The 13,399-nt window shown below is 42.0% G+C and overlaps 1 protein-coding gene and 1 pseudogene across 1 annotated transcript; one reads left to right on the top strand and one right to left on the bottom strand.

The window, feature by feature from the left end:
* Positions 1-619: 619 nt before the first annotated feature.
* LOC139815419 (uncharacterized) lies at positions 620-1,682 on the top strand. Its single transcript, XM_071782348.1, has 2 exons — positions 620-770; positions 982-1,682. Exons 1-2 carry the CDS (start codon positions 620-622, stop codon positions 1,680-1,682), a joined length of 852 nt encoding a protein of 283 aa, XP_071638449.1.
* A 3,984-nt stretch (positions 1,683-5,666) lies between these two features.
* LOC139815418 (brefeldin A-inhibited guanine nucleotide-exchange protein 1-like) lies at positions 5,667-10,999 on the bottom strand (annotated as a pseudogene).
* Between the last annotated feature and the right edge of the window lie 2,400 nt (positions 11,000-13,399).

The raw sequence follows: 13,399 nt of genomic DNA, 5'->3' as shown, positions 1-13,399 counted from the left end.
TAATGTTCCCGTCTCGCGATTCGTTAGCGTTCGTAGATGTTTCAACGCGACGTCGTGGAGTTCTCAGACCGACTGACTAATCGCTCGATTCGGCGGTCTTATATTGGTTTCCCGTTGCTACCTCGGGATCGCCCGCGGTAGCATTAACCTGTGTGGTCAGCGCTCCGCGCTGACCTTCGCGTCAGCGATATCGGTCCTCGATGGACCTTTGGTCTTGACGATTTTAGTCGCTAGGGTCGAATTTCCCTGACACTTGGCAATTCGGTTGCCAAGTGCGTTGTGCGCTCACAACAACTTCCGCAAATTTATCCTTAACCTCATTGGAAGCAGACACATTTTCTACATCCAGAATGGCAGTAAAATCGGCCCTCTATTTGCCAGAAAGGGCACCCCGCAAGGCTCGATATTTAGCCCAACGCTATTTAATATATATATTAAAGATATCGTCAAATTGATCAATAAAGATTGCAAAATACTCCTGTATGCGGATGACATAGTCATATACTCCACTAACAAAAACCTTTTCAAGGCTATCCTAAGTATCAATGAATCCATACAAAAAATCACGGACTTTCTCTTAAATAAAGGCCTCTCCCTCTCTGCCACTAAATCGCAGGCAATGATCTTCACACGCAAGCACAAAACACCCCTTTTTGTGCCAGACCTAATTATCAACGACAGTCCTCTACAATACAGCAAAGTGGTAAAATTTTTGGGTGTCATGATTGACACCAAACTCAGCGGCAAACCCCATTTCGAATATGTTATCAGTAAGTGCAGAAGAGCTCTCAACGTTCTGAAGGTTTTGGCTGGAATATAGTGGGGCGCACACCCGCAACAACTTTTGACAATCTACAAGGGCATCATTCGTAGCAATATTGACTATGGGTGTCAGGTCTTCCCACTCTATGGCAACTTGACCGTTTTTGAGCAACTGCAGCGAATCCAGTATAAAGCCATCTGTACGGCATTTGGTTATAGGAGTCCACCCCATTAACATCTTATTAGACGAAGCCAAGGAGCCCCCGCTGCAGTTCAGATTCACATATCTCACCTCTAAATTAGTCAAGAATATCAGTCAAGAATTTAGCTCGGTGACCATTAGCTTGGATGACCTAATTACGACTACCAGACATCCCAGCCGACACGAAAAAGCCTGCAAACACATTCCTTCCTACAAACACTTCCAATCCATCCTAGGCAAAACCGAAAGAATACATTGTTCCTTCAATTCACTAGTTCACATTATTCGCTACACTCCCGTCCATTTCCACCCTGATATCCAAAACGTCAATTCAGTCTTCCTCGAACGTACTCAGGATCTGAAGAAGAATGCGATTTCTTTTTATACAGACGGCTCTAAAGACGACTCAGGTTACGTGGGCGCTGGCGTATACTCGCCCGATCTGGATTTCCAACTGCAACACAAACTGCCAATTGAAACCACCATCTTCTCGGCTGAAGCTTGGGCTATCCTTCAAGCGCTTTTGGTCATTGGGCAATTGGACCTGGTAATATTTTCGGATTCCAAAAGCGTCTTGGACAACATATGCTCGAACGCCACTAATCAACAGAATTACATTATACCTCGTATTAAAGAAAAAATGTATCAGATCTCCTGCAGAAATATCAATCTTCAGCTAGCCTGGATTCCCTCCCACCGAGGAATCACGGGCGGATAAAATAGCTAAAAAAGCCTCTAGAAGGGGCGACGTTCCTGACTTTAGAATACCGCACAGTGACTTCTATTCGATCTTTAAACGTAAACTGCGCGAGCTAATTAATGAATACCTCCGTTGTCGTGGTTCCCACAAAGGCGTCTATTTTTACAATCATTTTCATTCGAGTAAGGACCGTCCATGGTTTTATAAAAAGCCTTTTAGGAGAAAAAAGATAGTATTAGTCAACAGACTGCGTAGCGGATATTACAATCTGAATTACAGTTTAGCCAGAAAAAACATCATAGACTCTGGGGCATGCCCTTGCGGCAACCCCATCCAGGACATTAACCATATAATATTTGCTTGCGAACTGTTTTCCGAGAAAGCCTTCTATCTACTCAAATATATTAAAGAAAATTTTCCTCACTCCCTCAAAGACATTCTCTTTTTCTTGTCTAATCCTTCTCATCAATTCATTTGCCTCCTACTCGCAACTTGCAATTCCATGAAACTTTAACCTTAGTTCCCCTCCCGGCGGGAACGGGTATTGTCAGCGTCATTCGAGTACCGTTTTCGGCCGCGGCACGCCGGGCGCGCGCCCGTCCGCGGAGGCCATCACCTGACGTCCTATTTGGTATCGACGCCCTCACGGCTTACAACAGAGACAAGACACGCCGCTGTGGCTCATACGACTATTGGTTCGTCCTGGCCATATTTGGAGCAGTACTGCTTAAAGGCCATTCCACAAGAAGAAGAAGAAGTAAATTCCGGCTGCGGGGCACCGCGCATACTCGCGAGGGCCGTCTCTCCACGCCCCATCTAGAATCGACGCCTTCTACGGCCTACAACGGTAAAAAGACATGCCATTACGGCTCTTATGGGGATTCGCGCATTCGTGCTTGAACCGTGGTAACGTGCGGACGTCGGTCGTTCCCTCTCCCGCGATCCTGCGCATTAGTACCAGTGCATTCTTGCTCCGGCTGATTTTACCTTGTGCCGCGCGGGTTTTATATAAAGTGTTTGGTGTATATTGCTCGTTTCCGAACATTATTCGCCGGTATTCCGGGTTTTATGACTTTTCGTACTTTATAGTGCTGTTTTCGCGAGTCTTTTCAACCGATACGAAATCCATCAAGGAGATGCAGGCGGCTTCGGCCACGTACATTCTCGTTTCCAGCGAGGCCACCCTCACTCAACAGAGGCTTTTTACATCATTAAGTGAGTCCAACGACTTCACTTATCACTAGTAATCTCAATAGCGAGATTATCACGCACAACTTGCCCGTGAGCCCCGTCAACTCGACTATTATTCGTTCTCGCTCTCCGTCGAGAGAACGTGAACCCTCATCAAATTTTGATTACGACTCGGTTGATTCATTACAGAATTTGGAAACAAATATGGGAGGTAAAAATAAAAATAAATGTAATAAAACACGAAACTCTAAAGATTCGAGGGGCACGGATGGCGCGATTCCCTCCCCCCCTCGCTCTGTCATTCCACGGCCCCATAGGCCCAACATGACCGTCCTCGACAATATCAGTCGCGCGCTTTCCACTTCCTAACATTGTCATTAACGAGAACTCAATCCGATATTGTGAAGTCGTTAAACTATGGGTGTATATTGATTACAAATTAAGTGGTAAACCGCATTTTACGCACGTCATAAGTAAATGTAGAAAAGCTCTTGGCATTATGACCGCCCTAGCCGGAGTTTGGTGGGGTGCTCATCCCCAACAACTTATGACGATATATAGAGGCATCATCCGAAATAACATCGACTACGGATGTCAAGTCTTTCAGTTAGCTGGCAATCTTACCATCTTTGAAGCTCTTCAACGCATTCAGTACAAGGCCGTCAGAATAGCATTTGAATATCGTCAATCCACGTCAATCAACGTGCTGCTAGACGAAACTAAAAAGCCGCCCCTGCAATTCAGATATAAATACTTAACGTCGAAACTGGTTCTTAAAAACATTGCCCAAGAATTTCCGGTCACTATCAGCTTGGACGATCTGATCTTAATTACCAGACCTTTAAAAGCTTGTGAAAAGGCCTGCAAGTACATACCTTCGTACAAATTTTATCGAACTATTATTGGAAAAAACGGAAATGATTCATCAGATGTCTCTCTACCGGTGTTTAATCACAGCTTCCGCTCCACGGTGCATTGCGGGAGAACGCCGTCACTTTCTATACGGATGGTTCTAAAGACGATTCAGGATTCTTAGGCGTAGGTATCTACTCTCCGGACTTGAAAATTAAAATTCGACATAAATTGCCAATGGAAACCACTATCTTCTCAGTCGAAGCTTGGGCTATATTTCAAGCTATTATTGTTATTGGGCAACAAGATTTCGAAAAGGTCGTAATCTTCTCGGACTCTAAAGGTTTGTTCGCGTCGCATACTCCAATATACACCAGAGACACTTGGATCACGGGTAAAGGGTGGCGATTGGAGCAGATGAGTTTTTGGAGTGCGTTGGAGTGAGTAGGAGCATGGTGGGGCGTGCGACGCAAACAAACCTTAAGAGTGTCCTAGAGAATATCTGCTCAAACGCAACGAAACAGCAGAACTATATAATTCCCTAGATTAAAGAGAAAATACTTCAACTCTCTACCAGGGCTGCGTTCGAAAACGTCACCCGAGTGCACACGAGTATACTTCCTTCTCTTTCTATCTCAGCGAGTTAGAAGGAGAAGGGAGTATACCCGTGTATACCCGGGTGACGTTTCCGAACGCAGCCCTGAGGAACTGACCTTCACCTAGTATGGATTCCGGCCCATAGGGATATCTCCGGTAATGAGATTGCAGACGTAACTGCTAAAGAAGTTTCTAGGAAAGGATACACTCCTGATTTCAGAATACCACATAGCAATTACAGCTTAGCTAGAAAAAACATAGTTGACTCCGGAGCCTGCCCTTGTGGCAACCCAAAACTGGACATAAATCATGTCATTTTTAATTGCACTTTATATTCTAGTAAAGCTTCCTATCTAACTAAGTATATAGGGGAAATCTTCCCTTATTCACCCAAAGATATTTCAGCAATCCTATTTTTAAGCAATCCCTCCCATTAATTTATCCGTCTCCTTCTCACAACTTGTAAGTCGATGGATCTCCAACCTTAAGCCTCTCTCCATGTATGGAGCGGAGATCGTCAGCGCCGCGATTCGTATGTATTTGACCGGAAATGAATGTCCGGGAAAGAATCTACCATATGAAATCGTTTGTATTTCGTATGAAGACTTTTGAAGTGCAATTGAAAAGGTTTGTGAGTCATTCGTTTAATTGTAATTAATTAATTATTTTTACACCATGCATTTAGCCGAAATAGATAAATTAATAAAAGTTTTTATACGGAATCGTTTGTATTTCGTATGAAGAGTTATGAAGTGTGATTAAAAAGGTTTGTGAGTCACCCAGATAATTTTAATTAAATATTTATAAACTCGGTAATTAGCCGAAATATAGATTTTTAGTTATTCATGTTAAAAGAAGAAGGCGCTAGTGTTTCCGAAGGTCCGTCTGCAATCAGAATTAATATAAACGTTTTAAACATTATTTTATAGTGAAATAAATAAATATACAGACCAATAAGCCTGTAATTATAAGCGATAGTTGCTAATTAAGTTTGTGACTCATATAATTCCATCTTGCAGAGGACCTACTTTTAAATTGAGCGCTTTTAAATGTATTATTATTATACTACCGATATCGATATATTATTAGTAATTTAATATTAAAGCTTGGACAGAGTGACGTAAACTAATTTGCTCATAGTATAACAAAGTATTATGCGTTTAAATTCTCGAAAGCTAGCTTCTTTACTATATGCTCTCTCTTTATGTCGATCAATTCAGATAAAAATCTTTCTTTCTCTCGCGATATTCCTAGAGTAAAACTGTACAAAAACTCAACGAAAGTGGCGATATTTTTCACGGATCTAGTTCGAGTCTCGGCTCTTGGGGAAGGTACGCATGTAGAAAGAGTACGCCAACACAGTTTATCCTGCTAAATGGTTATCAATCTCTATAAGTTCTTTATTGTTTACACATAAATTATTAGTTATTTGTGCAACAAGTGCTGGAAGATGAAAATTCACGGGTGCGGAGTTGACGCACGAGCCGAAGGCGAGTGCGGTCACCGCACCCGGGAATTTTCATCTTCCAGCACGGCTTGCATACCCTATTTTATGTTGCAAGTGCGTGGAAAGTGGCCTATCACGCGCGTGTAGCGTGCGTAATAGGCCACTTTCCATGCACGTGTGACATAAAGAATATTTAAACGTTTCTTTTTTTTCGATGTCCTGTGAAATTGTACAATAGAGTTACAAATAAAGATAAAGCCACACTTTACGTATAATCTGATTCAGTCTTTGCTAATGTTACATAATAACGCGTAAACGTAGTAATTATTTGGTAAATTAATCGACATTTAGTAAATCCGGCATCATGTGAGCTATCACCTTGAATTCAGCATCTTTTGCTGGTTGAAAGCTCTCACATACGGCACGTACTGTATGCCCTCTATTAGTATCACACATTACATCTTCATATATTGATTGTACACCGATTTCTAAACGTGTGTATCTATGGAATTTTAATTTCACCGATGGACTCCTTCACGCTGGGGTCCAACGAGCTCAAGTTGAGATTGTTGGTCTGGTGCGAACTGGCAGAGTGTGCGAGATTACCGAAATTCGCCAATGGCGAGAGAAAGTGCGGTTTTGACGGTGAGCCCAGCAATTGTGGCCGTACTCCAGTACCTATCAGCTGCGCCAATTCTAACTGGGAGATGCATTTGACGACATCGAGCCACGACCTGCCTAGATAGTTGCCATCGGTGTGAGCTACTGTGATGAGAGTCTTGATGGTATCGATGTTCTTCACCTTCATTTCCGTAATTGGTGAATTAGCCGTCAACAAGGTGAATCTTGCCAAAGCTTGTACATAGGCATCGCGCTCGAGGCTCATATGAAAGATGCAGGCGATACGAATGGCACATCTAAAATATATATAACATATAAATAATATAAAGCACGAAAGGCACAGCCGTATAAATCTATTTTCCTTCGTTTCTCCGATTTCTTCTCACCTGATACCGTCCAAGCAGAGCGACGCGATCTCTGAATCGTCGCAGTCTTGAAGTCCGACGCTGAACGCCGCGAGGAATGGCGTCCAGACCATTTTGAACATCGGCTGCATGTGTTCCAGATGCTTCGCCGTAGTGAATGATGCCTGAACATGACTGACAGATTCCATCAAATTCTTCGCCGCCGTAGAAATTACTTCCATTTCCATGTTCCATAACAATCGTCGTTTCTTTTCACTAGATATCAGCTGTTTGCCGGCGAGCCGGCTATTATTAGGGTTCGACTTCATCTTAATCTCGTTGCCAGCGATTTCATCGTAGATCCTATTGGTAATTATTACATAATATTAATAATAATAAAATATAATTTAAAAAAATTAATAAAAATATACTAACAAAGATAAACTTAAATACAATAAAATTTTCTCAATATTAATAATTATATGTATGTAAAACATAATTTTTTAATTATAATTAACTTTAAAAATTGCTATACATACTTGATGTATCGTTCTTTGGTCATTTTGTTCTTAATCTGCGGCGAGCGCAAATCGGTGGACAGCATTATAATTGAGAAGCCGAGAACGTAGGCTGTATCCGCGCTCGTGAAGAGGCCGTTGTTAGGGTTACACTCGCAATAGCGACTGGCAAACTTTTCGATTAGTCGGTCGATCTTCTGTGCCTCGCCGGGCAGCCGAAAGCCCTCCAGGAAATACTTGAGTGCGGTTACTAGATCGCGTTCGGCAAAGTTCATCTGATCGATGTAATGGTACATTACCTGTGCAAACGGTATAACAAAATTAGTCATTATCTTAATTAATTAACATAATTATCGCGCAATAATCATAACATGATTTAGAGTTGATCAACCATGGTCGCTATTTATGTCTATAATTAGTATAGTCTATTAATTTCAATTGTTTTTTCCTCGTCACCTGGTTATGATTATGGTCGCCCAGAAAGTCTCCAATGGCGGTTTTGTCGAGCCGCTCGTCCAGGTGCAGCCACCTGGCCACGTCCTCCGGCGAAGTACCGAGCAGTCCTTGCTCCTGCAAGTACTGCACACCCTTGCCGGGCTTCCGACTAAAGATCTCGATACCGGCCTCCCATACCTCCTTTTGTTGTTTCTGTACTTCATACTGCTCCGGCGAGTCCGGCACCTCTTTGTTGCCAGTCAGACTGGAGACTGGAGTTGGCCGACGAGAGGCTGCCAGCGCTGCCGTAACGCGGTAGCGGGATCTCCGGCGTCGTATCCGGTGGATGTGACAATGGTTGCTGATCCGCTGGCACGCTGGGATTCACGTAAAGATCTCGACTCCACTCCACCATGCATTTCAGAATAGACACGAGGCACTCGAGACCACGGATGCGCATGGATTTCTCCTGAAAGAGCAAGACACTAATATTACAAACAAAACTTTATATTGCTTGTTTCGAAGAACATTCTCTGTTCCAAATAATACATTTATCCTGTCATCCTCTTTCTTATAACGCACCTGATTTGGCGATGCACCTAGCTCCAGAGCTTGACGACCTTGAGCAATCTTAGAGAGATCATTGACGAGCTTCTCGAAGAGATTCGCTGCTGAGAGATCGCAATCGTAGTTAACGTAGATGTCGACGACGCTCTGGGCATCCGCACAGATCCTCGTAAGCGCATGTATGACCATCCACTTGTGCTCAAAAGAGCTGCTACAGGTCTCGAGGATGTTCATAAAGATCTCCTTGAAGAACACCTCAATCTGCATCTTGAGGTGCATCTTGAAACGGGCGAGCAGCGCCAGGAACAGCGCTAACGACAGCTCGAACACTTCCGGCACCAAAGACACGCCATTCTTCGACAGCGCGACACACAAGTACTGTTTAATGGCGATAACAAACATCTCGTTAGAGCGCAATATTGGACCGGCATTCTGCAAGATTCCCAGAAGTAACTGAAGCGACAAGATTTTGGAACGGAGCTCGTGCGATATTGGATCGGGAGTGTCGTCCGGCAGCGGTTTCATAGAGAGCTTGCAGAGAGCGCGAAACACCAGGACTGCATCATTTTGCAGCACATGGGTGAATTTTGCAGTTATCATGTTGTCATTCTCAGCAGCTGCCTCGTCACCGTTGTCCTCCGGACTGCCGTTCTCCAAACTGACTTCCTCTTCCAATGGCACCACGGATTTTACCACATCATCAAGAATACTCTTGACAATTGTTTGAGAATCAATGTTATCATTACTAGGAGCATTCTTTGGACTAACCTCGGCTTCAGTTTCGCCGTTTGCTATGACAGAACCCTCCTGCTGATGTTCCCCATCAAGTCTCACGATCTCTTCCTCCGCCTGAGTCTCCATTCGCGCGAAGATCACGTTAATCATCTGCGTGAAAGTCGCACGGGCTGTTGTTTGATTCACCAGGTTGCGCGATGCCAAGTAAACGTTGTAAACAGTACGAATTGTTTAATAACAGTACCTTACTCTCGTGTACCTCCACATGCTGGCTTGTCATTACAGTCAGCAGAGCTTTAATAATCTGCAGCTGCACACCCTTATTGATCTGTGGACCGGTGAAGCAACCGCAGATTGTCTCGACAATGCGCACAATCAGCAGCTTGTTAAGCTCCGTTGAATCAGGCACATTGCCAATGAGATGGCTATATGCGACTTCTGCAGGCAGTCCAGTGCTGTGTCACCACAATCCGTAGTGACTAGCTCTGACATACTGATTCAAATGGCAAGAAGTACTTCTCAGCGGTAATGACATTTGAGTCGCTCAATTGGGCTGTGGCAGGGCGTTTGAGATAACCTCTTCACCCTGCACAGCTGGTACATCTTTGATCTCGTTACGGAGGTCCTCGGTCCTCTGCAAGACGGAATTATGAGTCACAAATTTAATTAGCAACTATCGTTTATAATTACAGGCTTATTAGTCTGTATATTTATTTATTTCACTATAAAATAATTTTTAAAACGTTTAAACCCCTTGCACAATAGGCGATAGCGATAGCGATAGCGACAACGACAAGGTTGCCGACAAAGGTATAGCTTTGTCGGCAACCTTGTCGTTGTCGCTATCGCTATCGCTATCGCCTATTGTGCAAGGGGGTTTATATTAATTCTGATTGCAGACGGACCTTCGGGAACACTAGCGCCTTCTTCTTTTAACATGAATAACTAAAAATCTATATTTCGGCTAATTACCGAGTTTATAAATATTTAATTAAAATTATCTGAGTGACTCACAAACCTTTTTAATCACACTTCATAACTCTTCATACGAAATACAAACGATTCCGTATAAAAACTTTTATTAATTTATCTATTTCGGCTAAATGCATGGTGTAAAAATAATTAATTAATTACAATTAAACGAATGATTCACAAACCTTTTCAATTGCACTTCAAAAGTCTTCATACGAAATACAAACGATTTTATATGGTAGATTCTTTCCCGGACATTCATTTCCGGTCAAATACATACGAATAGCGCCGCGTATGGGTCGGGCGCGGCCGCGGCGCAGCGCTCGCGTAGTTCGCGTCTGATCGCCTACCATGTAATGGAGCCACCTATGGCCTTCGACTTTGATACGAAACGCCGCTCACGGCTTTTACGACAAATGGTTCGTCCTGGCCATTTTTGAGCTGTATAGCTCGCAGGCCAATAAAAGAAGAAGAAGAAGAAGCGCGCTTTCCACCTCGCCACGTGCGGTGTCAGATAACATCACGTGTGTTAACAATGACCCTGAGCAAAACAATACGCTAAAAGACCAAAACAACGACACCGCGCCATCATCTAATAATACGTCGGTTGATCTCGATAAAGATAAAAATTCCCTCGCGGATCCTATTATGAAAATTGATCCCATCAGCGAGGCGAGGAGGGGTGTTAAACCCGTAACCGACGTTTTGTTCCCCGGAAAAAATCTCCCGGAAATCAGTTCCCGGAAAAAATTTCTCCGGAAAAATCTCCCCATCAAAAAATCTCCCCCGGAAAAAATCTCTCCCGGAAAATATCTCCCCCGGAAAATATCTCCCCCGGAAAAAATCTCCCCCGGAAAATATCTCCCCCCGAAAAAAATTTCCGTGCCCAGCAAAAACCGAGATGCCACATGGGTTTACAACTTTCCACGTGTGAAAAGCCCACGCATATACTTTGCAAGACAACTTTTCTCAAGAAGTTTAACGCAACCAGCAAAGCGCAAATAAATTAAAAAAGTCGTCGTGACTAAAAACAAAGACAATAAATACATAACTCATGATAATTTAATACAACGAAAGATTGACAGCAACATTCCTCAGGATTTTCAACGCATCCAACAAAGCGCAATTAACATAATACAATCGGCGTAACTAACAACAAAGATAAAGGTATAATGTTTACAATTAGGGCCTGACCTCCGATGACCTTGACCTTGACATATGTTGTCAAGGTCACCCTCCTGAGTGACCTTCAGAAGGTTTTAGTCGGGGGTCGCTTCTTATTAAAAAGTTATAAACAAAAAAAGTTTCGAAAATATAGCAGTTATTTTAAGTACTGAGAGGCATAAACGATTTAATTACGTTTTTCTTTAAAGCAGAGAATACTTTATTTCGCGAAAAAGTCGCTGCTTTACCAAAACACAACATTTAAAGCAGTAAATTGTTGATAAATTGAAGTTTTTTTTGTTAAAGCAGAGAATACTTACATGGGTTAGATGACGCGCTTTAAACAGTTGAACACTCAAGTGTAACCGTGTAATACATAATGTAACTTTAAATATTTGAAAACTATTTTAAAGCGCGTCATCTAACCAATGTTGCGCGGAGGTTGTGCGCCTTGACTTTTGTGTGAGACTCCGTTCGAACGCGAATCAATCGCAAACGGACTTGTACACGCGCGCGCGCGACACCCGTGTACAAGTCCGTTTGCGATTGATTCGCGTTCGAACGGAGTCTCACACAAAAGTCAAGGCGCACAACCTCCGCGCAACATTGGTTAGTTGACGCGCTTTAAAAGTATTTAAGTGTTTAAAGTGCGTTAACTAACCTATATATGCCAGAGTTGGGCACATTTCATTCGAATAACGAATTAAGAATAAATTATTCGAATAAAATATTCGAATAAAATTTCATTCGTATGTGTCTCATTCGTAACATAGTCAACTACATTTTATTCGGATAAATCTTCATTCATAACGTGACGAATGATTTTTCATCCGAATAAATCTTTATTCATAAAATACGAATAAAACTTTATTCGAATAAATCTTTATTCGGAATTTATATATATATATATATACAAATAAATTTTTATTCGAATTAATGCTCAATCGTACGATACGAATAAAGTTTGATTCGAATAAATACCAGTATGTCTTATTTATGTCTCAAATGTTGGCGCTCACGCCGCTCGCTTTCATCAATAACAATAACTATCGTACAAGCGTTTGACCGTGTAACGGTCACCATGATATATCCAGTATTACTGTTTTGGCTTTATTCGATCCAGAGTAGTGTTATTCTGTTGTCTGATGTGTGTGGATCGACGATCGACACACAAATTATAGTGAAGTAAAAATATTTTATTAATCGAAGGTAAGATATTTAAATTTGATTGTGGATCAAATCCCAGAGAATTAGGTTCAATTTGACGTATACCACATATATGTTTCGCTTATTTTTATATATTATACATTGTTTTAGTTAGCATGGCTGAATCTGGAACAAACACTGTACCAGACTCTCACTCTCAGACAACGTCCTCGCCCTCGCAGATGAAACAATCTGAAAACGAAAATGATGGTGCGGATAATACCGAAAACAGAGATTCACCTTCAATGAATACAATCACCTCGAACATGGCAATCTTAGATGGAAAGTATTTCAAAATTGTACAGGGTAAAAATTCCTTGAAAACTAACGACGTAGTGGCTACATGTGTAGCATGCTTACCAAAGATTGTTGAAGTAAAAGGTGCATTAACATCGACATCAAATTTCAAATCACACCTGAAACGAAGGCACAACAGTAATTTGGTGAAGGAATATGAAAAATATTGCAAAGAAAAACGAGCCAAATTATCTGCATCGGACTGTTCTGATGAAAATCAACTTGCATCTCGCAAGAAACGCAAACTGCTGAGCTTACAGGAACAATTGGACGAAGATATAACTCAATTCGTTGTTCACTCTATGACCCCATTAAGGATAGTAGATGATCCTTATTTCCAAGCTATATTTGATCATCTTCAAGTTAAAGCCCGCGGAAAACCAATAACGGTACTAAGTCGACGCTCTCTTGGTGGAAGAATAAAAGATTTGTATGAAAGCAATACCAAATCTATTAAAAAAATTTTAACTGAAGAAGCGCAATATATATTTGTACCACAGCTGATGTGTGGTCTTCGAAGAAAAGAAGTTTTTTAGGAGTAACTGCACACTGGATTAACATTAATTCGTTAAAGAGACAATCTGCAGTTTTGGCCTGCCGGAGATTCCAAGGAACACACAGTTTTGATAGGATTGCTGAGATGTTATGCGATATTCATTCCGAGTTTGGTTTAGATTCGTCAAAAATATTAGCCACTGTCACTGATAATGCTAGTAACTTTGCTAAAGCTTTCAGGGTTTTTGGTGTAAAACTTTGTAACTTTCAAAGGGACGTTGATGGTGAAAATAA

Source organism: Temnothorax longispinosus, chromosome 6, assembly GCF_030848805.1.
Source record: "Temnothorax longispinosus isolate EJ_2023e chromosome 6, Tlon_JGU_v1, whole genome shotgun sequence".
NCBI classification, from domain to species: Eukaryota; Metazoa; Arthropoda; class Insecta; order Hymenoptera; family Formicidae; genus Temnothorax; species Temnothorax longispinosus.
The sequence above is the reverse complement of the archived record's forward strand: the minus strand, read 5'-3'. Positions and strand labels throughout refer to the sequence as shown.